General features: G+C 44.1%; 1 protein-coding gene across 1 annotated transcript in view; it reads left to right on the top strand.

Annotated features, from left to right (window-relative positions):
* ubox5 (U-box domain containing 5) overlaps nt 1-27,458 on the top strand; it is a 45,302-nt gene extending 17,844 nt beyond the window's left edge. The window contains exons 2-5 of the mRNA XM_060842163.1: nt 7,238-7,334; nt 10,607-11,774; nt 22,993-23,136; nt 27,165-27,458. Coding sequence (XP_060698146.1) covers nt 7,281-7,334; nt 10,607-11,774; nt 22,993-23,136; nt 27,165-27,373 — 1,575 coding nt within the window. The 5' untranslated portion in view covers nt 7,238-7,280 and the 3' untranslated portion in view covers nt 27,374-27,458. The remainder of the gene's footprint in view (nt 1-7,237; nt 7,335-10,606; nt 11,775-22,992; nt 23,137-27,164) is intronic.
* The last annotated feature ends 267 nt before the right edge of the window (nt 27,459-27,725 follow it).

Raw genomic sequence — 27,725 nt, 5'->3', positions numbered from 1 at the left:
TAGGTATGGACTACCCACAGAGATACAATCAGATCAAGGGTCAATTTTGCATCAAAGTTATTCAAGGAGATTATGGACAGTTTAAGAATAAAGCATTTTAAATTTACTGCGTACTATCCCGAATCCCAGGGAGGGCTAGAAAGGTGGCATCGGACATTAAAGACCATGTTGAGGGCTTCTAGTGAAGATTATCCAGATAAGGGAATTCTGTCTGTATTTTTTGCGATCAGATTGAACAAATTCAGTCTGTTTGAATTAGTTTTATGGGCATGAAGTGAGAGGACAGTTAAAATTGATTAAGGAGAAATTGTTAGTTCAGAATTCAGGGACTATGTGTCAAATTTTCGGGAATGATTAAATAGAATGGGAGAATTGACTAGACAGCTTTTAAAAGTATCACAACATACTTTTTCCAGATAGAAAGAAATCTCACAAGAGTATGTCATATGAATATGCTCCAAAGGTAAGGGAAGCCAAAGATTTTATTGGTTACAACACAGAAGGAAGAGCTGAGTTCCGAGCATTCCTCAAATTAAATTGGCTAGTGAGTAAGTTGTCAAAACTTGGGATAAATTATTGAGTTACCTTTCAGAGTAAAATCGAAATGACCTGAAAAATTTATTACTATTGGATGGGGAGAAATGTGGAAATAATCTGGGAAGTACTTTCCTAATTATGCATGATGTAGATATGGGAGACGCTGTTCCAATTAAGCAACATGCTCATAGGCATAACCCTCTAAAGTTGGCACAAGTTCAGAAGGAGATTGTGCACATGCTCCAAAACAGCATAATTGAAGTAAGTTAGTGACTGGAGCACACCCATAAACCAGATAGCATGCAGCGGTTATGTGTGGACTATAGCAAAATCAATGCTGTTACAAAGACTGATGTATATCTGATTCCGCATTTGGAAGACTATGTTGAAAAGGTGTGACAAGTTTATATTTCTAAGTTGGACTTGCTTAGAGGGTACTAGTAGGTACCTTTGTCAGAAAGAGCAAAGATAATTTCAGCTTCCATAACGTCAAATGGACTGTATCAGTTTAAAGTCATGCTGTTTGGTATGAAAAATATGCCAGCCACATTTCAGAGACTAACCAATATGGTCTTCTCCAAATTACCCAATTGTGTCGTGTATGTATAGATGACCTGGTAATCTTCTCAGTCATACGAGGAAGGAACATTTGCAACTTTTTGCAGACTTGTTTGATCAACTTCAGAAAGCAGGCTTGGTGATAAACCTGGCTAAAAGTCAATTTGCCAAAACCCAAGTCACCGTCCTGGGCCATGCTATTGGGCATGGACAAATGGCCCCACGGAATGCAAGAACAAAGGTATTTGGGGAGTTTCCCACACAATTGAGAAAAAGAGCAGTACCACAATTCCTGGGATTGATTGGACTTTATCGAAAATTCGGACCAAATTTTAGCAGCATGGCTGCTCCACGGACTGAATCGCTAAACAACAGCAAGATGTTTCAGTGGACTGTCAGAAGGCATTTGGCAACCTGAAAGCTGTATTAACCACTGCCCCAGTATTAGCCGCACATAATTTTGCAAAACCATTAAGGTGGCTATCGATGCAAGTGATGTGTGGGTGTTGGTGCTGTGCTCTTACAGGAAGATGGCAAGATGATAGAATTACCTATCATGTATTTCTCCCAAGAAATTCATTGGCAGAAATATTCAACGGTTGAGAAGGAGACTTTTGAGCTTAGTGTTGACATTACAACATTTCACTGTTTGTTACCAGTAATGTATCCGACGCAATCATATACACTGATCATAACCTATTGAAATTTGTGGAGGAGTTAAGGATAAAAATTTAGATATAGCTTGTTGTTACAGCCATTCACTTAAAAACAATTGTGCATGTGGCAGGTTGAGAAAATGTGATTGCCCACACATTGTTGAGACTTGAATGAGAAATGGAGACGTTTGGTGCAGGAGTGAAACAGATTGAAACAGAATGTGATAGTGCATGTTTGCATGATTATTGTCAATGTAACGTGTATTGGAGTTGTGGAATACTATCAGTTGAAGGTTAAGGCATTTTAAAATGGAGGCATCTTTGGATATTGATGGGTTTTTTTAAGGGGGTAGGTGTGATGATGCTCCTTTTAGCAAGGTTATGTTGTCCTTGGTTTTTGTTTTCAGAGGCTGTAAAGACACAGACTCTGGGAGGTATAGGTTTGAAGGGTTTTAGGGTCAGTTTGATTTTTGCTAACAGGTACTGCCTCAGGCAAAAGGCTTTCAAATTTAAAATAAAACTTGTGCAATGAAAGAGGAGTGGCCAGTTCTCCCAGCTCAGCTTTCTCAGCTTTTCTCTGCTTTGGTTTGGTTTTAGCAGTCTGGCTGTTCAGTGAAAGCGGTTGGTCAGTTTTAAGGCTGCTGGTCCAAGAGAAACAGTTTCATGGAAGGAGGTGTTCCATGCTGAATCTCTCGCTCTCTCTCTCTCCTCTAAGTCCCTGTGTTTAATTTTAGCACCAAGGAGTATTTACGGGGATTGTTACAAGTATTTGGAGCAGCATCATTAAGTTGGGATGATCTGTTGGATATTCAAATAGGTTAAATAATTCTATATTCTGTTCTGTTTAGTTTGGTATCATTCGGTAATCTTGTAAGTAAATTCTGTTTTGTTTAAAACTAAGTGTTTTGACCAGCTGCATCACTCCTCGATATCTGCTTTACACCTGCTTAAAACAACTGGCAAAGGTAGGGTCCATGCTACTTGGGTGAAGTGTTTTGAGGAAGTCTGGTCTGGTCCATAATAGAAGTGAGGTTTTCATCCATGCATAATATAGTTGTTTACATATTATGTATCTAATGTATGCTTTCCATAACATAATGGAGCAGGGGCCATTCGATCTATCAAGTCATCACCACTATTTAATCAGGACTGATACGTTTCTCAACCCTATTTTCTTGCCTGCTCCCAGTAACTCTTAACCCCGTTGCAAATCAAGAACCTATCTATTGCTGGAATGTGCCTCCTCTAACTTAGTTTATCAAGGTCTGATTTTTCTTAACATCTTTGTCTGGCTTCAAACAGGTTCTGTATGAACAACTTCTGGAAATATCTTTTGCTCACTTTATGCTTCTACACAGTTATTCAAATTTTACTGTTTTATACAGATTTTAAGTTTTAATATTTGATCTATATAAACACAAATTAAACTAAAGATTTATTCATAAGGTTTATGTTAAAAGTTTCTAATGACAACCTTAGTTTTATGTCCTGAAAATGACATGTGAAGCTGCTGTGACTTTTCCTCTATGAGTAAATTCCTTTAGGAATCCATAATCTGCCAATACCAACCTAAATATCCACAATTATGGAGCATCTTTCATACTCTGCTAATAGTTTCCTGTTCAAAGACACCATGAGGCAAAATATTCCCATGCTGCAACAATACCTTTTTCCTTTGTTCCAAGGAGTAGAAGTTGTTCTCATCCTACTATATCATTAGTCAGCACATAATTTAAAATTCCATCATATCATTGTGTTTCCACACCAACGTTTCTGTCACAGGCCTGCTACAGTGTTCCTGCGTGCTTCAGTGCTGGAAGAATAGGACCCTGTTTTCTGCTAGGACACCCTGCACCTTCTGGGACTCTACGTTAAGTTCAATGACTTTAGAGATTAATTCTACCCTTTGATGGTTTCTAACTTACTGCGATTTCCCCCCCCACTCCCCAAAACAAACCTGAACTGTAATGGGTCGTTTTTAGCAAGTCAACTCATTTTCACATGCAGGCATGTTAGCACGTGATATGGTTTATTTTCAGCCCAGACTATTCATTCTCTGCTACCCTCAGCTCTTATCATTTAATCAACGTCTCTGTCCTGGCCTGCCATCCATATCCCTTCATTTACATTCTTCTTTCATAGCTCTTGCTCCAGCTCTCTCTATGGAGATGCCGGTGTTGGACTGGGGTGTACAAAGTTTAAAAATCACACAACACCAGGTTATAGTCCAACAGGTTTAATTGGAAGCACTAACTTTCGGAGAGCCGCTCTTTCATCAGTGGTTGATTTTGAGATGTTTCTTTGATCACTCTTTCAAAGGAGCAATTTGTTTTCACTCTGAACTCAAATGACATATTTTTCATGAAGAGGAAAGAGATCGGCTGGGCAGCTTGTTCTTGGCAAGCTTTCCACCAACAGCACCAGATAAAACAAGTACCTCTCTAAGCCAGTCACCGTTCAAAACAGCTTGAGGAGGGGTTTTTGGAAAAGCAAACCGCTACATCAGTCTTGTGATTTCTAGGAAGTCTTGTTTTTTGTTTTGCCTTAATGATCTCTTTCAATAAATTTCTTCAGATATTTCCACAAAATTTGAAATAAATCAATTTTCCACAATCATCAAAATCTAAGCAATATTGAACATAAAATAGCTTCATAACACCTGTGTGACCATCTTCTGAAATATATTTGATGTATTGTTGTCACGTGTGGAGAGAGTGAAAAGTTGTTTTGCATGTTATACAGGCAGATTGTACCATACAGAGTGCAGCATATAGTGTTACACCTACAGAGATAGAAATCAATATTTATATTTGAGAGGTCCATTCAAACTGTACTTGAATCTACTATTTCTTTTATATCTTCTTCCTGGTGGAAGAGAGTATAACTGGAGTAGGAGGGCTGTTTGATTATTTTGATTGCTTTCCCAAGGCAGTGGGAAGTGTAAATGGAGCCAATGGATGGAAGGCTGGTTTGTGAGATGGTCTACGTGGTGTTCATAACTCTCTGTAGTTTCTTGTGGCCTTCAGAAGAGCAGTTTCCATACTAAGCTGTGAAGCATCCAGATAGGATGTTTTCTATGATGCGTCTAGAAAAATTGGAAAGAGTCATTGTGGGCATGCGGAATTTCCCCACCCTCCAGAGAAAGTTGTGCTTTCTTGACCACCGGGTGGACGTGGGTGAACCAGGACAGATTGTTTTGATTTCACTTATTTTCTTGAAATTCGAAAACTCAAATTTATCCCTGTTAATTTAAATCTGCCCTTTAGAATCGCCACTCATTCCTCTACTTTTTTTTCTCATGATTTCAGTTCTTCTCACTCATGACCTAAGTAGGGTAACACCATTTGCCTTGACCAACTGAGTTTCCATATTTTTAAAATTCGATCCATGTTTCTCGATGGAAAGCTAAACATCCCTGGAGTAAAATTTATTCCCCTGAAAATTAGCCACTCACCCACCCTAACCTGACAACATTGTGTTTAGTCACGTTCCTATAAATTCAACCATGAAATAGTCACTTGTGGCACAAAAGGAATCCATTTGGCCCACTGAGCTTGCTGGGTCTCTGCAGAGAAATCCAATCAATTCCACTCTTGTTCTCCAAGCTCTGAAAGTTTATTTCACTCCTACCTTGTCTAGACCTGTCATAATATTTCCACTTCTATCAAATATCACCTTAATCTCTTTAACTTAACACCATCTTTTTCAACCTAACCTTGTAGGTAAACTCCTTCATTGCTTGAAGTAATCTAGTACTTTACACTAAATATCCTTTACACTCAAGGGCCTTCACATCTTTCTTAAAGTGTGACCAGAACTGGATGCCATAATCTGGTTAGGGCCAAACCAGAAGTTCATAAAGATTAAGTAAAAATTCACAGCTTTTGGTCCATATCCCCTGTTTGGTGATATTTAAAACCCATTTGTTTTGCTAACCATGTTTTCAATGTCAATTTGCCCTCTTCCAATCTAGATGCTATGCTTTAAATTGTTCCTTGCTCATCTGTGCTAGTATACAGAAACTTATGATGCCATGATCACTGTACCAAGTATCCCCTACACACAATTAATCCATGTGGCCCACCTCATTTCCCAGTCTCAGATCCAGTAATGTTTCCTTTGAGTTGGGCTATGAACATCCTAACCTAGAAAGTTCCCCTATCACTGTAGTGACTGCAAAGAGGTCAGCTAACTAGACCTCATAGAATAGGAGTTTCCTGATTGGGGCTGTTAATTTGGTCCAATGAGGAGCCCTGACTGACATATAAAAAGGGTGAGTTCAGAGGCACTGACACTCTGTTACCTGACTAAATGAGGCAGTTCTAAAATCAAGGGCTATTCATGTGTAAATAAAGGGTGACTTGTTGACGGATACCGGCCTCTGAAATTATTTCAGTCACCTTCAAAGGTCAGTCCATGTACATCCCAAATTCCTTTTCTTCACATGCATTTTGAACTGTAATGAAGTTTCCTCATTGTGTCCCTTCTGCCAAACTGCATCACCTCACCCTTCTCTGTATTAAGTTCCATCTACCACTTGTCTGTCCATTAACCTAGCCTATCAATACCTAGTTACAGTTAATTCATATCCACCTTTCTGTTTGCTACCCGACTATGTTTGGTATCATCTCCACCACTTACATATACTTCCAGATACTTTTCATTCAGCACATTTCCAATAAATAGGTTGGCTTTTGACTATATGTTTGAATGCTTTCCATTAGTTGAGACAGAGTCAATACAAAATGCAGGTATGTTACAATTAACTCCTAGTGGTTTCAGTAAAGAAACTTGGCAGGTTCAGTGTGGCTCACATTAGGACATACAGTACAACCACCCAGTGCAAACTTCACAAATGTCTAGACTTATCAACCAATGGTGTACCAGATGTTATGGAAGCACCAAGGTATGATTTTTCTGTGTAAATCTGAGCAACAGCCAATCGTTGTTGCAACAAATTCACTTGACTTGGTTATTGTACAGATCCCTGCTTTAGGTTTACCACAATGCAGGGATAAAATTTCATTCCCTGGAAGTTTATATGTGAAGATCAAGAACTGTAAGGTGTAGGAGCAGAAGTAAGCCAGTCAGGCTGCCATAGAGTCTACTTTGCCATTCATCAATCAAGGCTAATTTGATCATCCTGAACTTTACTTTGCTGCTGTTTTCCTCGTAAATCTTAACTCCCATACTAATTAATCTATCTGTCTCAGCCTTGAATATAGTTAATGACCCAGTCTCAACAGGCCTCTGTGGTAAAGAATTCTACAGATTCACCACCTTCTAAAAGAAGAAATGCCTCCTCATCCTTGTCTTAAATGTGTGACCTCTATTGTGTGATTATGCTGTCTGGTCCTAGATTCTCCCACAAGGAGGGTGAAAATCTGTCACATCTTCTAAGAACGTGCACTTAGCTCATTCAAAGCTGTTGTGCACACAATTATATGACTGCAGCTAACTTACTGATGTACTTTCCCCTGTTACAGAAGAATCTTCGGTTAGAACTTGCTCTTGCTTCAAGTATAAGGAATGGCATTAAACTTCTGTCTCCCGCATTTCAGCCCAAGGGTTCAGTGCAATAAGGTAAAGAGTTATTTTGATCTATAATCACCTCAATTTGCAAAGAAAAGTAGAACCCTTCTTCCTAAAACTGCTTATCTGAGGATTTTTTTTCTTAAGTTAACAGGATGGGAAGAGGAAAGGTGTTTGAGGAACAGCCAGTTTCCCTGACTGAATTTCCAAAATAATTCATTCATTTACAAAGTAATTATTTTCTCCTCCATGACCGCAGATTAAAGCACTGGTTGATTTGATCCCAGCATTTAACTCAGTCCTTTGTTTTGAGTGGAAGTAGAATATGCTGTAACATTTTTCAAACTGGAGCACAGATTAGAGGTCTACCAAAGGGAATGGCTAAGGAAAACAACTAAGATAAAGCTAACTAGCTCCCATGAGGGAGAAAGGCATAGAATATGCCAATAGGATGAAGATGACAGGGAACTCATGCAGAACATAAGTAATGGCATGGCGAAATTGGGCTAATTGGTCTGTTCAGGTACTCTGGATGGTATTTAACTCTATGTTCCAATGTAACTATATTTTCAGAAACAAAAGAACATGATCCCAGCACTGATACACATAACATTTACCATGTAAATTACGACTGGCGAACAAAGCAGATCGCATTTTCTTGTCTCACCTTCAGGAGAAGATGCATCAGTCATCCAGGTGTATGCTGCTTGAGAGAGCTTAACAAATTAACATCAGTTGTGCTGAATTGATTGCTGCCAAGCATCCGTTCCCTCCACCACTGATGCTCAGTAGCAGCAGTGTGTACGGTCTACAAGATGCTCTGCAGAATTTCACCAAAGATCTTTTGACAGCACCTTCCAAACCCATGGCCACTTCTATCTAGAAGGACAAGAGCAGCAGATACATGGGAACACCACCCTGTGCACATTCCCCTCCAAATCACTCAGCATCCTGATTTGGAAATATATCTTTGTTCCTTCACTGTCAATGTGTCAAAATCAGATTACTGCTCAACTGAGGCATTATTAACACATTGTTTTGTATAGCCTTTCGGTTTCCAATTATTGCATGAACTGGAAACCTGAGCAAACTGATGTTATAAAAATCACTCAGTAATTTAACTGTCTCCCCACCCTGATTCAACTTCTAGCGAGGCAGGATAGATGGGTAAAGTGAGGGCTAGGAGTATGTAGAGTAGACCATTTGTACCAGAGTTTTACGCCATTTATCACATCAATTTTTATTTTAAATATTTATCCGTTTCCCTTAAAGCTGTTCCCACACTGTGTACGGGAAGGTCTTGCATTGCATTCCATTACATAGTACCAGACCACAGCATTTAACCAACACTGTTTCTCCCTCCATTCTTTTTAACTTTGTTCCCCAGTCACTGAAGCACCAACCAGTTGGAAGTTGTTGCTCTTGTGATTCTTTGCAAATCTATTGTTGCTTTGGACACTTGAGCTTGTTCACCACGAGGTGGGGCATTTGGAACAGTGAAGCACTCTTGTCAAAGTGGAGCCCTCCAGCTGAGAGCTCAGTGTCACAAAGCTGTGGTGATCAGGCTCCCTGATTCATCAAGATGCAGTGTACCAAAAGCTGGGAAGACAAACTGGCATTGAAATGGTCGTTCATTCAATCAATATTTCTGACTATGTAGTAAATGTTTTTGGCTTCGCAAATTACATTGAATATACAGCACAAAAATAGGCGATTCGGGGGGTAGGAGAGTTGATGGGGTAACTACCAGGAGGACGTTTCACTTCATGAGGGCATCTGTAACTAGGGGCACAGTTGATTCAGTACGTTGGGTATAAACATGGCTGATCCTCTATCTCAAAACCATATTTTCACTCTCCATCCATGCCCCTTGATGCCTTTAATATCTACAAATATGTCTCTTTCTTGATAGCTTTCTATGATAGTTAATTCCACAGGTTCAGTCCTTTTTGAATAAAGAAATATTCTCATCTCAGTCTCAAATGGTGTACCCTGTCTCTAGAGAGTGTCCCCGACTTCTGTCCTTGACTCCCCAGTGAATAGACAACAGCTTACCCCTTAGACAAATGGGTCAATAATAAAGGGACATAACTTTGAAGTGAAAGCTAGAGGTTTAGATGGGATGAGGAAATACTTTTTTACGCAAAGGTTGGTGGGAATCTGGGATGCACTACCTGAGAGGGGAGTCAAGGCAGGAAACTTTACAACCTTTAAAAAGTACTTGGATGACTACTTAAAAGTGTCACAACGTTCAAGGCTTTAGGCTTAGTGCGGGAAAGTGGGACTAATGATATCCAGTCGACCCCCCCGCACCCACGGCAGATACATTCCATGACCCAAAACTGTGGATAGGAGTGAACCAATTAATTTAAATGGGAAACACACCTTTCCAGCAGTCCCTGGTTCTGGAACATTCCCTGTAATATTTTCGGGCCATGGAAACCGGACCTGTGGATTCCGAGGTCAGCCTGTATAGTCATAGGAGTTACATAATTTTAGTAGTATAGGCTTGATGGGCCTCTCCTAGACCATACAATTCTATGATTCAGGGAAAGCATTTTCTCTGCATCTACTATGTCCAACCCTGTTAGAATTTTGTGTGTTTCAATCAGATTCACTATCTGCGGTGGCACCCGGGTTCGATTCTAGCCTCAGGTGACTGCGCAAATTCCACACAGACATTCTTCCTGTGTCTGCATGGGTTTCCTCCCACAATCCAAAGATGAGCAGATTAGGTGAATTGGCTATGCTCAATTACCCATAGTGTTCAGGGATGTGTAGATTAGGTGCATTTGTCAGTGATAAATATAGGATAATAGGTTAGGGGAATGGGTCTGGGTGGGTTACTCTTTGGAGTGTCGGTGTGGATTTGATGGGCCAAAGGTCCTGTTTCCACACTGTAGGGATTCTATGATTCTCCTCCTTCGATGTTCCGGTGATTATGGGGCAAGCCTGTCTTCATAGGATAGTGCTGCCATTCCTGATGTCAGCCTAGTGAACCTCCACTATAATTCCCTCTGTCAGAAGTATATCCTTGGCACCTGGGTAATCCATTTCTATAGCTCCCCAGTGGTTTCTTTGGAAGACAGCTGGGAAGCAAGAATGGAGACTTAACAACTTCTCTCCCTTTACAGAGAGAAGTTGCAGCTATAGTCCAGTTCCTACCTGTCCAGTGCTGCTGGAATGAGCAATTGGATCTGACCCTTCATGCTGCTTGGCCCAACAACTCTGTGATGGTGATTTAACTGAAAGAGGTTTTTTTTTAATATGTCAGATGCGCAGTGACAAAAAATGCTCCATCTTTTATCATCATTTTTGCCCAGGTCTGTGCTGACGGCTATGAAGTGAGCAATCTAATATCTGCGGACCCTGTGAAAAGAAACTGTGGCTTCCGTGCTGAATACTTCATCAAGCCTCCTGTACATGTTACCATTTCATTCCCATTTAATGTGGAACTGTGTAAGATTGACATAGATGTGTCAGCCAGCTTACAAAACTCTTCAAGGTTGGATATTTATACATGTACCACACACAGTAAGGATATGACATGGAATGGAGCTCCGTCACACAGCTCTCCATCAGCAGACCACGCCTTTTCTGACTGTGATGTTTTCACATTGGTGGGGAAGGCCATGTTGAAAAGCCAAAACAAAGTGTCCTTCAGACATAAAGCCTTTAAAGCCAGGGCTCCTTTTCATGAATTTACTGAGCATTCTGTTGTTGCTGATGGTACCTTTGTGCAGGATCTCTGGAATAAGGGTCAGTTTTCACTGACAAATATAAATCACCTCAGGATCTCCATTGCTTATGTGTCAGGTGGCAGTTTGCCGTGCTTAAGGAAGGTTGACATCTGGGGCCAACCATCGTGGTCTTGCCCTCGTAATATCATAGAATGTGCCTTCAGAGTTCATCAGAAATATAAAGCTGAACCATCAATTCCAATACTCACGCAGGAAAATGTTTCTGTCACCCAGTCTAGTAATGCACCGAGAGACGGCCTGCACCCAGATGTTAGCAGCTCTTCAGTGACCAATGGGAATGTTCCAGAAGAATTTCTGGACCCAATCACTTCTGAGATCATGATCCTCCCAATGTTGCTTCCCTGTGGGAAAGTGATTGATCAGAGTACTCTGGACAAATACAATCAGTGTGAAGCCACATGGGGCAGAGTGCCAAATGACCCCTTCACAAATGTTCCCTTTAGCCGGAATTCCAAACCAGTCCCTCACTCAACTCTGAAAGCAAGGCTGGATTATTTCCTGCTGCGGACCTCGATACCGGATCGTGCCGTTGTGGGGAGGACTCACGTTGGATTTGTTGCCTCATCTGCAGTGAAGAGAAAGTCAGACTCCCCACAGGGCGTAGTCACAAATCCTATTTCGGAAGGACTAAATGCTGGCATTAGTGGGAGCTCCACTGCTGTGCTAGACTGTGGTGAAAAGCGATTCAAAACAGGAATGAGAAAACCGCAAGAGCCTGTACAAGATTCGGGTATAACTGTCTTTCATTTTCTCCTTTTGTCACTTATAGAAAATAGGACAGCACAACACAGCAATAAGGAATTTAGCAGAAAATTATTTATTTGTTGAGTTGTCAGATGTGGAACTCAGGTAATTGAACAATTAGATTAGATTCCCTACAGTATGGAAACAGACCCTCAGGCTCAACAAGTCCCCACTGACCCTCCGAAGAGTAACCCACCCAGACTAATTCCCCTACCCTATATTTACCCCTGACTAGAGGTATTTAGATAAATACAGGGGGAAAAGGAATAGAATGCCAGGTTAAGATGAAATAAGCTGGAGGAGATTCATGAGGAGCATTGACACTGCCGCAGAGAAATTGGACTGAATTCCCTGTTTCTGTGCTGTAAAATGCTATGTAATTAATCTCCAACAGAGCCAGAAGGGAAATGAGGGAAACCCTAAGGGACTGAGAGATTGGAAGCCAAATTCTTTCCAAGCTTGCTCCAATTACTGTATGTCATGTCAACATAGTTGGATAATGCCTTTCTTAATTTGAATTGGATCAAGCTGTCACCTCCACTCGGGTACAGTTTCCAGCAGGATCAATGAACTGAAATCAGGAATTGTAACCTGAGTTGATTTTTCATTTCTCTTCTCAGATGGATTCACTTGTAATATCCATACCACGACCCCAACTAAAATTAGGTCACGCAAGTGGGGAATTGTATCTGGTCTCTGTAGACCCAGATGCCTTCCTTGCTTGTTCCTCTGGTCTGTGCCTGAGTTTTCGTTTTGCCCTTTTGACTTAACTGCTTTAATATAATTTTCATGGGTGCATCTGTTTTGTTATCTCCCATCGGTGCCTGGGTATTTTAAGACTTCAAAGTGTCACACTTTGTTATACATATGAAGTTAAATATTTACAATAGAAAAAGGTGTCTGATTATTTCAGGCTACTTTCTTCTGACTGGTAGGCAGAATTTAACAATCTTTGTGCTTGTGTTCATAAAATCTTAAAATGACACAGCATAGAAGGGAAGGTTTGTTCCATGCTGTCTGCTGGTTCTTTGAAAGAACAGGACGAGCAGAGTAGGAATCTCAGGATTGCTACCGGTGCCACAGGCTGATGAGGCTAGGAATAGAGTGTGAGTGTCTGCAAGGCTGGTGTGGGAGAGAGGGCTTCAGATATGTGGATCATTGGGATTCTTTCTGGGGAAGGTGGGACCTGTACAAGAAGAATGGGTTGCATCTGAACGGGAGGGGTACCAATATCCTGGGTGGGAAGTTTGCTACAACTCTTTGGGAGGGTTTAAACTAGATTGACGAGGGAGTGGGAACCTGAGCTATAGATCAGGTGATGGATAGGTAGTGGACAGTCAGCGAGTCTGAGAGGAGGGATGGGTACTTGATAGGGAAAAGGTGCAGTCAGTGTGATGGGTTGAAGTGTGTGTATTTTAATGCAAGAAGTATCAGGAATAAGGATGATGAACTCAGAGCATGGATCAGTACTTAGAACTATGATGTTATGGCCACTGCGGAGACTGGATATCACAGGGGCAGGAATGATTGTTGGATGTTCCAAGGTTTAGATGTTTCAAAAGGAAGTGGGGGAGGGTAAAAGAGGTGGAGGAGTGGCATTGCTAATCTGGGATGGTATCACAACTGCAGAAAGGGAGATCATCAAGGATGGTTTCTGTACAGAGTGAGTATGGGTAGAAGTCAGAAATACGATAGGAGTGGTCACTTTTTTGGGAGTTTTCTCCAGGCACCCCAGTAGCAACAGATAAACGAGGAGCAGATTGGGAAGCAGAATTTGGAAAGGTGCACAAGTAACAGGGTTGGTGTCACGGGTGACTTTTAACTTCCCAAATATTGATTGGAACCTACTTAGTTTAAATAATTTGGATGAAGCAGTTTTAATCAGGTTTGTGCAGGAAGGGTTCCTATATGTAGATAGGCTGACTAGAGGAGAAGTGCGCCCACACCTCCCCCCTCACCTCCCTTCAAGGCCCCAATGGACCCTTCTATATCCGTCGCAAATTCACCTGCACCTCCACACACATCATTTACTGTATCCGCTGCACCCGATGTGGTCTCCTCTACATTGGGGAGACAGGCCGCCGACTTGCCGAACGTTTCTGGGACACCTGTACCAACCAACTCAACCGCCCCGTGGCTGAATACTTTAACTCCCCCTCCCACTCCGCCAAGGACATGCAGGTCCTTGGCCTCCATTACCAGACCCTGGCCACACGATGCCTGGAGGAAGAGCTCCTTATCTTCCGCCTAGGATCCGTCCAACCACAAGCGATGAATGCAGATTTCTCCAGCTCCTCATTTCCCCTCCCCCCACCTGATCTCAGTTCCAATCCCCGGATTCAACATCGCCCTCTTGACCTGCAATCTTCTTCCCGACCTCACCGCCCCCACCCCTTCTCTGGCCTACCACCCTCACCTCCTTCCACCTATCGTACTTCCAGCGTCCCCCCCACCCCCCCACCCACCTTTTATCTCAGCCCACTTGGCACACCAGCCTCATTCCTGAAGAAGGGCATGCCCGAAACGTCGATTCTCCTGCTCCTCGGAAGCTGCCTGGCCTGCTGCGCTTTTCCAGCACTTTTCAACTCTGACTAGAGGATATGCCATTCTGGATTTGGTGCTTCACAACGAACCACACCAGGTGTCAAATCTCTCGGTGGGAGGGCATTTCAGCAATAGTGATAACAACTCCATGAACTTTACTGTACTCATGGAGAGGCATGGGAGCAGACAGTATGGGAAGGTGTTTAATTGGGGGAGGGGGAATTACAATGCTATTAGGCAGGAAGTGGGGCACCTCAATCAGGAACAGATGTTCTCGGGGGCATGCATAACAGAAACATGGAGGTTGTTTTGGAAGCATCTGCTGATGGTGCTGGGCAGGTTTGTCCCACTGAGACAGGGAAGGGATGGTAGGTTGAAACAACCTTGGGTGACAAGGAATGTGGAACATCTAATCAAGAGGAAGAAGGAAGTTTGCTTAAGGTTGAGGAGGCAAGGATCAGACAGGTTTTAGAGGGTTACAAGGTAGCCAGGAAGAAACTGAAGAATGGACTTAGGAGAGCTAGAAGGGGACATAATGAAGCTTTCGCGGACAGGATTAAGGAAAACCTTAAGGCTTTTTACACTTCTGTGAGGAACAAGAGGATGGCCTGAGTGAGGATAGGGCCGATTAGGGAGAGTGGAGGAAGTAGGGAGGTCCTTAATGAATACTTTGCTTCAATATTCACTATCTTGACGTTTGTGAGGACAGGGTGAAACAGATTAATATGCTAGAACACGTTGATGCTGGTAAGGATGATGTGCTGGAAATGTTGAAAAATATAAGGATAGCTAAATACCCTGGGCCAGATGGGATACACAGGAAATGAGGGAAGAGATTGCTGTGTCTTTGGTGATGATCTTTGCATCCTCACTGTCCACGGGATGGCTGTCAGATGATTGGAGGGTGGCAAATACTATTCCCTTGTTCAAGAAAGGGAATAGAGATAATCCTCAGAATAACAGACCAGTCAGTCTTACATCAGTGGTTGGAGAGGATTCTGAAAGACAGGATTTAAGATTACTTGGAAAATCATAGTTTGATTGGAGATAGTCATATGTCTTTGTGAGGGGCAGGTCATACCTCACAAATCTTATCGAATTCTTTGAGGATGTGACAAAACACATTGATGAAGAGAGAGCAGTGGATGTGGTGTACACGGATTTTTGCAAGGCGTTTGATAAAGTTTCCCATGGTAGGCTCATTCAGAAAGGAAGGAGGCATGAGGGATACAGGGAAATCCGTCTGCCTGCAAACAGAATTGGCTGGTCCATAAAAGACATGGAGTGGTAGGAGATGGAAAGTGTTCAGCCTTGAGCTTGGTGACCAGTGTTGTTCTGCAGCGATTGGAATCGCTGGGACCTCTGCCCTTTGTGATTTTTATAAATGACCTGCATGAGGCCGTGGAAGGGTGGGTTAGTAGAAGGTTGGTAGAGTTGTGAATGGTGTGGAGGGCTGTTGAAGGTTGCAATGAGACATTGACAGGATGCAGAACTGGGCTGATAGTGGCAGATGGAGTTCAACTAGAAAAGTGTGAAATCATTTACTTTGGAAAGTCTAATTTGAATGCAGAATATAGGGTTAAAGGCAGGATTCTTGGCAGAGTAGAGGAACAAAGGGATCTTTGGGTCCATGTCCACTGACTCCTCAAAGTTGTCACCCAAGTTGATAGGGTTGTTAAGAAGGCATATGGTCTGTTGGTTTTCAGGGGGATTGAGTTTAAAAGCCGCGAGGTTATGCTGCAGCTGTTTGGAGTCCTGGTTAGACCAATTAAAAAATGCTGCATTGGACCCAAACTGTGTGCATAAGTACTGCTCCCCTTTAAGATACACAGACACACAGCAACATTAAAGCAACTGCCACATGCTGCATAGAGAAGATAGAGGGAATACCTCATAGTCCTACTAATCTGCTTTTGTTTTTGTCAGTGACCCTGTAAGTTACTCAGCCTCCGACATCGTTTTGAAATTGTTTTTGGAATTAGCTTCCACCACCAGTTAATGTTCTGAATGAAAAATAATTCTCCTCCCCGCCAAGCTGACTTACTCGAAAGGGGGAGATAAAAAGGGACACTATCATGAGATGGTGGAGATTCACTGGTAAGTTATGACAAGGGGAAAAGGGGGATCGCTGTTGAGGGTGGGAGGAGGGCTTCCCTGGCCCCCAATGCCTTATCACACCTACTTTCGGGACACCACCCATTCCCTCCACCTCCTCCATGATTTTTGCTTCCCCGGCCCTCAACGCCTTATCTTTACACCTCCTCTCATCCTGCTCCCTGTAAAAACACCATCCCATAATCCCAATTCCTTCGCCTCTGCCGCATCTGCTCCCAGGAGAACCAATTCCAATACCGAACAACCCAGATGGCCTCCTTCTTCAAAGTCCACAATTTCCCCTCAGACGTGATCGACAATGCTCTCCACCGCATCTCCTCCACTTCCTGCTCCTCTCCCCTTGAGCCCCACCCCTCCAATCACCACCAGGACAGAACCCCACTGGTCTTCACCTACCATCCCACCAACCTCCAGATACACCGTATCATCCTTCGTCATTTCCACCACCTCCAAACAGACCCCACCACCAAGGATATATTTCCCTCCCCTCCCCTATCAGCATTCCGGAAAGATTACTCCCTCTGCGATTTCCTCATCATGTTCACACCTCCCACCAAACCAACCTCTACTCCCAGCACCTTCCCCTGCAACCGCGAGAAATGCAAAACCTGCGCCCACACCTCCCCACTCACTTCCCTCCAAGGCCCCAAGGGATCCTTCCATATCCGTCACAAATTCACCTGCACCTCCACACACACATCATTTACTGCATCCGCTGCACCCGATGTGGCCTCCTCTACATTGGGGGAGACAGGCCACCTGCTTGCGGAACATTTCAGAGAACACCTCTGGGACACCCGCACCAACCAACCCAACCACACTGTGCCTGAACACTTTAACTCCCTCTCCCACTCCACCAAGGACATGCAGGTCCTTGGCCTCCTCCATCGCCAGACCATGGCAACACGACACCTGAACCCTCCAACCGCAAGGCCTGAATGCAGATTTCTCCAGCTTCCTCGTTATTCCCCCCCCACCCCCCAACCTTATCTCAGTCCCAACCCTCGGACTCAGCACCGCCTTCTTGACCTGCAATCATCTTCCCAACCTCTCCGCCCCCACCCCCTCTCCGGCGTATCAACCTCACCTTAACCTCCTTCCACCTATCGCATTCCCAACGCCCCTCCCCCAAGTCCCTCCTCCCTACTTTTATCTTAGCCTGCTTGGCACACCCTCCTCATTCCTGAAGAAGGCCTTATGCCCGAAACGTCGATTCTCCTGCTCCTTGGATGCTGCCTGACCTCCTGCGCTTTTTCAGCAACACATTTTTCAGCTCTGATCTCCAGCATCTGCAGTCCTCACTTTCTCCAAATACAACTGCAAATGTGTTGCTGGTCAAAGCACAGCAGGTTAGGCAGCATCTCAGGAATAGAGAATTCGACGTTTCGAGCATAAGCCCTTCATCAGGAATAAGAGAGAGTAGCCAAGCAGGCTAAGATAAAAGGTAGGGAGGAGGGACTAGGGGGAGGGGCGATGGAGGTGGGATAGGTGGAAGGAGGTCAAGGTGAGGGTGATAGGCCGGAGTGGGGTGGGGGCGGAGAGGTCAGGAAGAGGATTGCAGGTTAGGAGGGCGGTGCTGAGTTGAGGGAACCGACTGAGACAAGGTGGGGGGAGGGGAAATGAGGAAACTGGAGAAATCTGAATTCATACCTTGTGGTTGGAGGGTTCCCAGGTGGAAGATGAGGCGCTCCTCCTCCAGCCGTCGTGTTGCGTCACCGCAACCATTTCCGCCCCTCCGGTTGCCGTCGGCGCAGCCACTTGCGCCCCCACTGACATCACTAACCTGCAGGAGCACAAATCCTCAGGTTTCTCCGCCCCCACGCCGTCTTTCGTCACTTCACGTAACCCCGCCCCCACGCTTATTTCCGTCACAACGCATGACCCCGCCTCCACATCGAGCAACGTCACCACGTCTAACTCCGCCCCACTTCGATCTCTGTCCCCGCCCCTAACCCCGCCCCCAGCCCCAGCTCCAGTCCCACACCAGGTCCTAGCTCCCAACCTTGCCGGATTTTCACCATCCCTCCAGATCTCCCCCTCTCTGAGGATGAAAGATCAGTCCTCAGCAGGGGCCTCACCTTCATTCCCCTACGCCCTCGGATTAATGAGTTCAACACGCGGCGAGATATTGAACAATTCTTCCGCCGCCTTCGCCTCCGTGCCTACTTTCACAACCAAGACTCCCGCCGACCCCTTCTCCCGCCTCCAACACACCCCATCCACCTGGACACCCCGTACTGGCCTCCTACCCGCCCTCGACCTCTTTATAGCCAACTGCCGCCGTGACATTAACCAACTCAACCTGTCCACCCCTCTCACCCACTCCAACCTCTCACCCTCAGAACGTGCAGCCCTCCACTCCCTCCGCTCCAATCCCAACCTCACCATCAAACCCGCAGACAAGGGAGGCGCGGTGGTAGTTTGGCGCACTGACCTGTATACTGCTGAAGCCAAACGCCAGCTCGCGGACGCCTCCTCTTATCGCCCCCTTGACCACGACCCCACCTCCCACCACCAAACCATTATCTCCCAGACCATCCAGGACCTCATCACCTCAGGGGATCTCCCATCCACCACCTCCAACCTCATAGTCCCACAACCCCGCACCGCCCGTTTCTACCTCCTGCCCAAAATCCACAAACCTGCCTGCCCCGGCCGACCCATTGTCTCAGCCTGCTCCTGCCCCACCGAACTCATCTCCCAATACCTCAACACGGTCCTGTCCCCTTTAGTCCAAGAACTCCCCACCTACGTTCGGGACACCACCCACGCCCTCCACCTCCTCCAGGATTTTCGCTTCCCCGGTCCCCAACGCCTTATTTTCACTATGGACATCCAGTCCCTGTACACCTCCATCCCCCATCACGAAGGACTCAAAGCCCTCCGCTTCTTCCTTTCCCGCTGCACCAACCAGTACCCTTCCACTGACACCCTCCTTCGACTGACTGAACTGGTCCTCACCCTGAATAACTTCTCTTTCCAATCCTCCCACTTCCTCCAAACTAAAGGAGTTGCCATGGGCACCCGCATGGGCCCCAGCTATGCCTGCCTCTTCGTAGGATATGTGGAACAGTCCATCTTCCGCAACTACACTGGCACCACCCCCCACCTTTTCCTCCGCTACATCGATGACTGTATCGGCGCTGCCTCGTGCTCCCACGAGGAGGTTGAACAGTTCATCAACTTTACTAACACCTTCCATCCCGACCTGAAATTCACCTGGACTGTCTCAGACTCCTCCCTCCCCTTCCTAGACCTTTCCATTTCTATCTCGGGCGACCGACTCAACACAGACATCTATTATAAACCGACTGACTCCCACAGCTACCTGGACTACACCTCCTCCCACCCTGCCCCCTGTAAAAACGCCATCCCATATTCCCAATTCCTTCGTCTCCGCCGCATCTGCTCCCAGGAGGACCAGTTCCAACACCGCACAGCCCAGATGGCCTCCTTCTTCAAGGACCGCAAATTCCCCCCAGACGTGATCGACGATGCCCTCCACCGCATCTCCTCCACTTCCCGCTCCTCCGCCCTTGAGCCCCGCTCCTCCAACCGCCACCAAGACAGAACCCCACTGGTTCTCACCTACCACCCCACCAACCTCCGCATACAACGTATCATCCGCCGTCATTTCCGCCACCTCCAAACGGACCCCACCACCAAGGATATATTTCCCTCCCCTCCCCTATCAGCGTTCCGCAAGGACCACTCCCTTCGTGACTCCCTCGTCAGATCCACACCCCCCACCAACCCAACCTCCACCCCCGGCACCTTCCCCTGCAACTGCAGGAAATGTAAAACTTGCGCCCACACCTCCACACTCACTTCCCTCCAAGGCCCCAAGGGATCCTTCCATATCCGCCACAAGTTCACCTGTACCTCCACACACATCATCTATTGCATCCGCTGCACCCGATGTGGCCTCCTCTATATTGGTGAGACAGGCCGCTTACTTGCGAAACGCTTCAGAGAACACCTCCGGGCCGCCCGAACCAACCAACCCAATCACCCCGTGGCTCTACACTTTAACTCTCCCTCCTACTCCACCGAGGACATGCAGGTCCTTGGACTCCTCCACCGGCAGAACATAACAACACGACGGCTGGAGGAGGAGCGCCTCATCTTCCGCCTGGGAACCTTCCAACCACAAGGTATGAATTCAGATTTCTCCAGTTTCCTCATTTCCCCTCCCCCCACCTTGTCTCAGTCGGTTCCCTCAACTCAGCACCGCCCTCCTAACCTGCAATCCTCTTCCTGACCTCTCCGCCCCCACCCCACTCCGGCCTATCACCCTCACCTTGACCTCCTTCCACCTATCCCACCTCTATCGCCCCTCCCCCTAGTCCCTCCTCCCTACCTTTTATCTTAGCCTGCTTGGCTACTCTCTCTTATTCCTGATGAAGGGCTTATGCTCGAAACGTCGAATTCTCTATTCCTGAGATGCTGCCTGGCCTGCTGTGCTTTGACCAGCAACACATTTGCAGCTGTGATCTCCAGCATCTGCAGTCCTCATTTTTTACTTCTCCAAATACAAACCCAGCCAATCATTTTGTGTGGTGACCTATAGAGACATTTGGCCTCTAGTTGCTTTCTTCCCAGATCCTGACAGATAACTTGTCTCATAATTTTGGGAAAAATTTAGGAGCCTTTGCACTCTCAGGCCCAATCTCCATGTCAATGTAAATTGCATAGGCTTTAGATCCAGATTAACAATACTGATTAGCTCTGTCTTACCTTGGAAGTGGGAGGTTAGTTTAAAAATACATTTGAGTATGACCTGATATTCTCAACATTTTTCTGGGACATGGGAATACTTCAGTTTATCCACTGTTAGCACATAGACTGCTGTCTGCATCATTGTCCCAGTAAATCAGTCTGAGACTCTTAATCTTTAAGCTGTCACACTCTGGCTTCCTATCAAGCAGACTTCAGGACAGGTTACATTTTATCTATTTTATCTTAATGACCAACCAAATCAAATGTAAAAATCTTATAAACTGCATATGAATTGTAATTTGTTGATAGATATTTGATGTCACAACATGGCAAAATGAAACCAAGCAAAACCATTGGAAAGCAGGTGTGATGTTGGACTGGTTCCTACAAAATATGCAATTCTGTAGATAGGATGTAATCGTTAACTATGACGTAGTATTTCCAATCTGTTACACGTTAAAGGGGTGATATGTTTTCTGAGTTTGAACATTACGCTTTGATATTCCTTCTAGTTTGTTACAGTAAAAGCCTTTAAAGCTTGAAATCTTGTGATATCCTTTCAGTCAGCATTTGGTTTTTAAAAGTTATTGATTTATGTGGGACATGTTTCAAAAGGTTGACACAACCTTGAACTGCTGCAGTCCATGCGATGTAGTCATACCAACAGTGCTGTTAGGAAGGGAGGTCCAGAATTTTGACAGTGAGCAAATGGTAATATGGTTCCAAGTCAGGATGGTGTATGGCTTGGAGGGGTACTAGAAGCTGTGTCTGTTACACTTATCCTTCTAGGGTCATAGAGTAATACAGCATGGACACAGACTCTTCAGCCCAACTCTTCCATGCTGTCCAGATAGCCTAAATAAATCTAGCCCCTTTTGCCAGCATTTGACGCATATCCCTCTAACCCATTCCTGTTGCCTTTTAAATGTTGTAATTGTACCACCATTTCCTCTGGCAGCTCTTTCCATACACGTACCACCTCTGAGTGAAAAGGTTGCCCCTTAGAGGTCCCTTTTTTACCTTTGCCCTCTCACCTTAAAGCTATCCCTTATGAATTTATAAACCTCTGTTAGGTCACCCTTCAGCGTCGATGCTCCAGGGAAAATAACCCCAGCATATTCAGTCCCTCCTGATAGCTCAAACTCTCCAACCCTGGCAACATCCTTGTAAATCTTTTCTGAACCCTTTCAAGTTTCACACCATCCTTCCTATAGTGGGAGGCAAGACTTGAACACAGCATTCCAAAGTGCCCTAACCAATGTCCCTTATGGCCATAACATGACCTCCCAACTCGTATGCTTGATGTACTGACCAATAAAGGCAACCCTGAAAGGTGCTTTTATAAGAGCCTTGAGTTGCTACACTTCATCTTCTAGAAGTTACATACTTCTGCTAGAGATTCGCCAGTGGTGGAGGCAGTCAATGTTTAAAATGCTGGATTGGATATTAAACAATTCAACATCTTTGTCCTGGATGGTGCCAAGTTTCATGAATGTTGTTGGAGCTGCACATATCCAAGCAAGTGGCGGAGTATTCCATCAAACTCCTTACTTGTGACTCCCTATTTGTGCCTTGTAGCTGGTAGACAGGCTTTGGGAATTCAGGAAGTGAATTAACTCCCTATAGAATTCTCAGCTTGGGTTTGAACCCACAGTGCTTTTGTCGTTAGTCCAGTTTCTAGTCATGTAAATGATCAGGGATTCAACAATGATTGAATGCTAAGGGGAGATGGTTAAATTCACCAGTTGGAGATAGCGATTGCTTGCCACTTGAGATGCACATTACTTGTGTGTAAGTCTTTTGGATTTTGTTTGTATCTTCATCAGGTCCGGTTTCCCATGAACAGAGGTTGTCTCAAAGTCTGGATAATGCTTTAACTTCTGCCTTAAGTACACTGCCAACCTTCACAGTTCGACAAAGACAAGACCAGCAACAGCCAGTAGCCGGCAGCACCTCTGACTGTACACAAGGTACTGCATGTGGGTCAAAGCCAGCTGTATAGCTGGAACAATATCAGCTCAAATTCATAGCACCTTTTAAAGCAGGAGTCACATGTGGAAAGAGACAGCATGTTGCAAAATCAGAGCTGTCCTCTTTTAGGATGAGACATTAAATAATCAAGATCCCAGTGATGTGTTAAGGTGATAGCAGAATTCAAGGTTTAGAAAATGTTCTGGCCAAAATCCCACCCCATCAAAAATTACCAACATAAGCAGATCATTTGAGCATGTACCTGTTCACAAATTGACGACTTCATTTGCCAGGTTGAACAGTCACGCCTGTACCTCAGAAGTATTTCATTCATAATAGGGTTTTGAAGGTCCTGAACATTTAATAAGTTAGTTTATGTAGAGTCAGGTTTACCAAGCTAGTTCATAAAGGTTTTAAGTAGGAAGGACAGAAAATTGGTTGTTCACTTTGCAGGTACGCACACCTAGAGGTCAGGAGTAGAAGACAACAGAATGACAAAAAAAACCTCTTAAAAAGTATAGTGACTGCTGTGAAATTCCTGCCTGCAATGTGCATTTTATTCTCAACATTAAGAATCAATTGCCTCAGTTCCTTTGGATAAAATGGTATTTTGTTTTGCAGTTTGTCTCATTGAAACTTACAGAATACTGAGAGGTCTGGATAGCGTGGATGTGGAGAACATGTTTCCACTGGCAGGAGAGACTAGGACCCAAGGGCACAGCCTCAGAGTGAAGGCACAACTCTTTAGAACTGAAATGAGGAATTTCTTCAGGCAGAGGGTGTGTTCAATCTTTGGAACACATTACCACAGAGAGCTATGGAGGCTAATTCTCAAGTATTTGATTCATTAGGGGATCAAAGGTTACAGAGAGAAGGCAAGAGAATGAGGATGAGAAACATATTAGCCATAATCAAATGGTGGAGCAGACCCGGTGACCTGAATGGCCTAGTTCTGTTCCTGCATCTTATGCTCTTAGGGTCCACAATTAGAAACTGAAGGGAAATGTTTAGAGAAATTTATCATAAATCTGAGCTGCCAGAAAATTGGATTTATTTGATTATGAATTGTTATGACAATTGGAGCAAGTACCAATACAGGTCATCTTCTGCCAAACTAAATTGGGAATCAGCTTCCTTTTTGTAGAATAGTCTACAGTAAGAGTATCTGATAGAACTTACTGTTGATATTTATGAAGATGAATACTTTTTTTATTGTTGAAATGGCTTTCACCTGAACTGGACTCACTATTGTCATAATTGCCTAGGTCATGATTCATCTTAATATTATAGAAGTAACTTTTGGTTTGGAGAAGATTAAATTTATACGGGAAAAGTAATTGAAATGCTAAATTTGAAAAATTTCCATGACATCTCAAATAATATCAGTACAAGGGTTCCATGTGAACTTGTCAGGTCAAGGTCAGGAAAGAGGGAAAGTCATAAAAGCAACATATGACCTCCATTTCCCTGAGCAAAGGCAGTCAAGATTCGTAGAATCCCTACAGTGTGGAAATAAGCAATTCGGCCCATCGAGTCTGCACAAACCCTTCGAAGGACATTCTACCCTGACCAGTCCCCTACCCTATCCCCATAACTCAACATTTTGCATGGCTAATCCATCTAGAATAAGCATCCCTGGATATTATGGATAATTTAGCATAGCCAGTCCATCTGACCTGTATGTCTTTGGACTGTGGGAGGAAACCCATGCAGATTTGGGGAGAATGTGCAAACTCTACACAGTCACCTGAGGATGGACTTGAACCTGAATCCCTCATGCTGAGAGGCAGCAGTATCTACCACTGAGCCACCGTGCTGGTCTGAACAGAATTACCTTCACCTCTGTGGAAGTTTTATTTGAGATCAAAGTATTTGATTTTAAAGCTAAAGTTAATTAATTTGAAAAAAATATATTGGACATCTCAACTAACTTCTGTAACCATAGAGCGTTATAGTGATTGGGGTGGAGCATTGGTTGGGGTTCTGGGAAGGTGTCTCCAGGACCTTTCCAGAAAGCCATCTGGGATTGGAAGTAAAAACATCAAGTTGGTCCATGTAAGTCTCAAATTCAACAGGCGGGGAAAGAATTAGTCTGTTAAGAGCTGACAAGCATTTGTAAACTGGAAATAAAAGGGCTATTGGAAATCAGGACTCCTCATCAGCGATCACTCACTTTTAAATGAGCCTCAGATGGACAGAGGAAGTGCCTCAGTGTTGCCCTGTCAAGGATTCACTGGTGAAGTGCAGCATTCTCACAAACACCTAGCCCGAGACCAGAGGAGGAGCATCTGGCAAGGCATCGAGTACCTCAAGATTGCTGCCGAGAAAATGCAGAATCCAGGTGAAAACAGTGAAAGGAGCATGCTGCTGCACCCATTCCCCACCCACCCCCTCCCATGACCACTACCTATCCCAAGTCTAACAGAGCCGGCGGTAGCCACATTGGGCTGTACAACCATCTGTAGACTCACCCTGAGAGTGGATGTGAGGGACCGCCAATGATGATGGTAATGATTGTCCACCTCAGAAATTCCATGTCACTGGTCATGGACTCTGTGGGTCCTTGTGTGGCTAATGAGCTGATCCGAGAGCTACGTCTGAATGAGACCATATGTTTGGTAGGTATTTCTGGGAGGTGGGATTGGTCCTTGACCTTGCTTTTGTTGGCATTCCTTTCTCTGGTTCTTTTCCATACTTTCTCTTGCCAACTGGTGTTTTTAAAGAATTATGTTCCTTCATTCATGAGCTTCCTCCAAGTCAGTTTCTTTTGAATGAGGGTCTCCCATGCATTGACATTTTTGTTGCATTTCTTAAGGGAAGCCTTCAGGGAGTCTTTGAAATAGTTTCTTTCTCCTTCTGTCATTTGAGTGCTTTTCTTGAGCTGGATGAAGATGACCTGTTTGGTAGTTAGGACTCGAGCATCCTAACCATGTTGGCTGGCCCAATGGACTTGGCTTCTCTGCACAAGCTGGGAGAACAGGTGTACTAACATCAGCATTCTTGAAGCAGCTAACAGCCCCAATATGGAGGTCACAATCATTCAAAACCAATTCCACTGAGAGAAGCCAGCCAACTCTCACTTCTCTTGAAGTAGTATCTATAAGTAGCCTATGTTTCGGAGCCATATTGAAGATTCTGAAGGATGACTGCCTTATACACAAGGATTTTGGTATCAGCTCAGATGTCACATTTGTCAAAGATGCTCATCCTTAGACATCTGAAGATGGTGCTCACAGATTATGATGTTGAATCTCTCATTGATGTCAGCCTTAGATGAGAGGTACTTCCAAGATTCCATGTTTGGGAAGATTTTCTCCTTTGATCTTAATGGAGGGATAGACCAAAACATGACCTGGCACAGGTTGGTAAAGACTCTGTCTGAGGTGAAAGCACAAAATGGTTGCCTTGGTAAATGCAATGGAGCTCAAGTTTGAGCTGAGAATCTACCGTTGTAAAGTTTTGAAGAAATGTTTAAGCATCACTTAACCAAAAGCTAATGAAAGGATACCCATTTACTTTCATACATCAAAAAATAGTTTAAATGTTTAGGAGAGATCACAGTGAATTCCTGAGAGTTGTGGCAGTTTGGTCTCAGAAAATAAAGAAACCTTCAAAAGCCTGATAAGTAGTCACAGACATTCTAGTGGTTGGGGTGTGGGTGGGGATAAAAGAGTCTCAAGTAAGAAGTGAGGGTCAAAAGACAATTCTGGTTTAATATATAAATGATCATGTTTGATTAGGCTTTTTGATTAAATTTTAAATAGTTGTTTATTTAGTAAGTTTGCTTACCTGTTATATGGTAAAATTCATTTGTTTTAAACCATGGAATCTTTTGGCACACTTTCTTCTGTTGATCACAGCATGTTCAAATTTCTCTTTAATTGGTTACTATCTCTACCAGGATTGTAACGCTAGAATTCGATTCTAATTACATTTGCCTGAGAGACCAGAATTGAACAGGAACAGATGCCACCTTAAAACCTGTTTGAAATGCTTTGAAAATAACGTACTGTTTGTTTCTCCACAGAATGGACTCCAGCCAGTTCTAACGAAGTGTGCATCTCCTGCAGAAAGTCATTCTCTGCGTACTCCCAGAACGTGATTGTGTACAGATTGCCCTGTGGGCACCTGATCTGCAGAGTCTGTCTGTCAGAGAGACAGAAATCTTCAGCACTCTCCTGTTTGAAATGCAACCGTGCAATCTGTACTCGCGATGTGGTGCGGGTTCATCTTTAGAGTTCAGGCACTTTGAGCCATCCTGAATGTGTTTGGCAAAGTCTTATGTCGCTTGCATTCCACTACAGTTAGCAAAACTCAAATAAAAAACATTTAAATGTAAACCTTTCTGATATTTGAAATGTGTTGTTTACAATATTGATGTGCTGCAACAGATTTCAATTGCATTTATACCTGGGATCACACTTCATAACACACCAATATTTGGTTTCTAGCTGAATTAAATGATGTGAAACCTTCAAGAGTAAAAATCCAAATCAGTAAGAGGAATTCAAGAGAACAGTAAAAGTGCCAAGAAAAGTGGGAGGAATTAATGAGCCCAATCTAAACCTTTGTGGTTTTAGTGTGATTA

Source organism: Hemiscyllium ocellatum, chromosome 1, assembly GCF_020745735.1.
Source record: "Hemiscyllium ocellatum isolate sHemOce1 chromosome 1, sHemOce1.pat.X.cur, whole genome shotgun sequence".
Lineage (NCBI taxonomy): Eukaryota > Metazoa > Chordata > Chondrichthyes > Orectolobiformes > Hemiscylliidae > Hemiscyllium > Hemiscyllium ocellatum.
The sequence above is the reverse complement of the archived record's forward strand: the minus strand, read 5'-3'. Positions and strand labels throughout refer to the sequence as shown.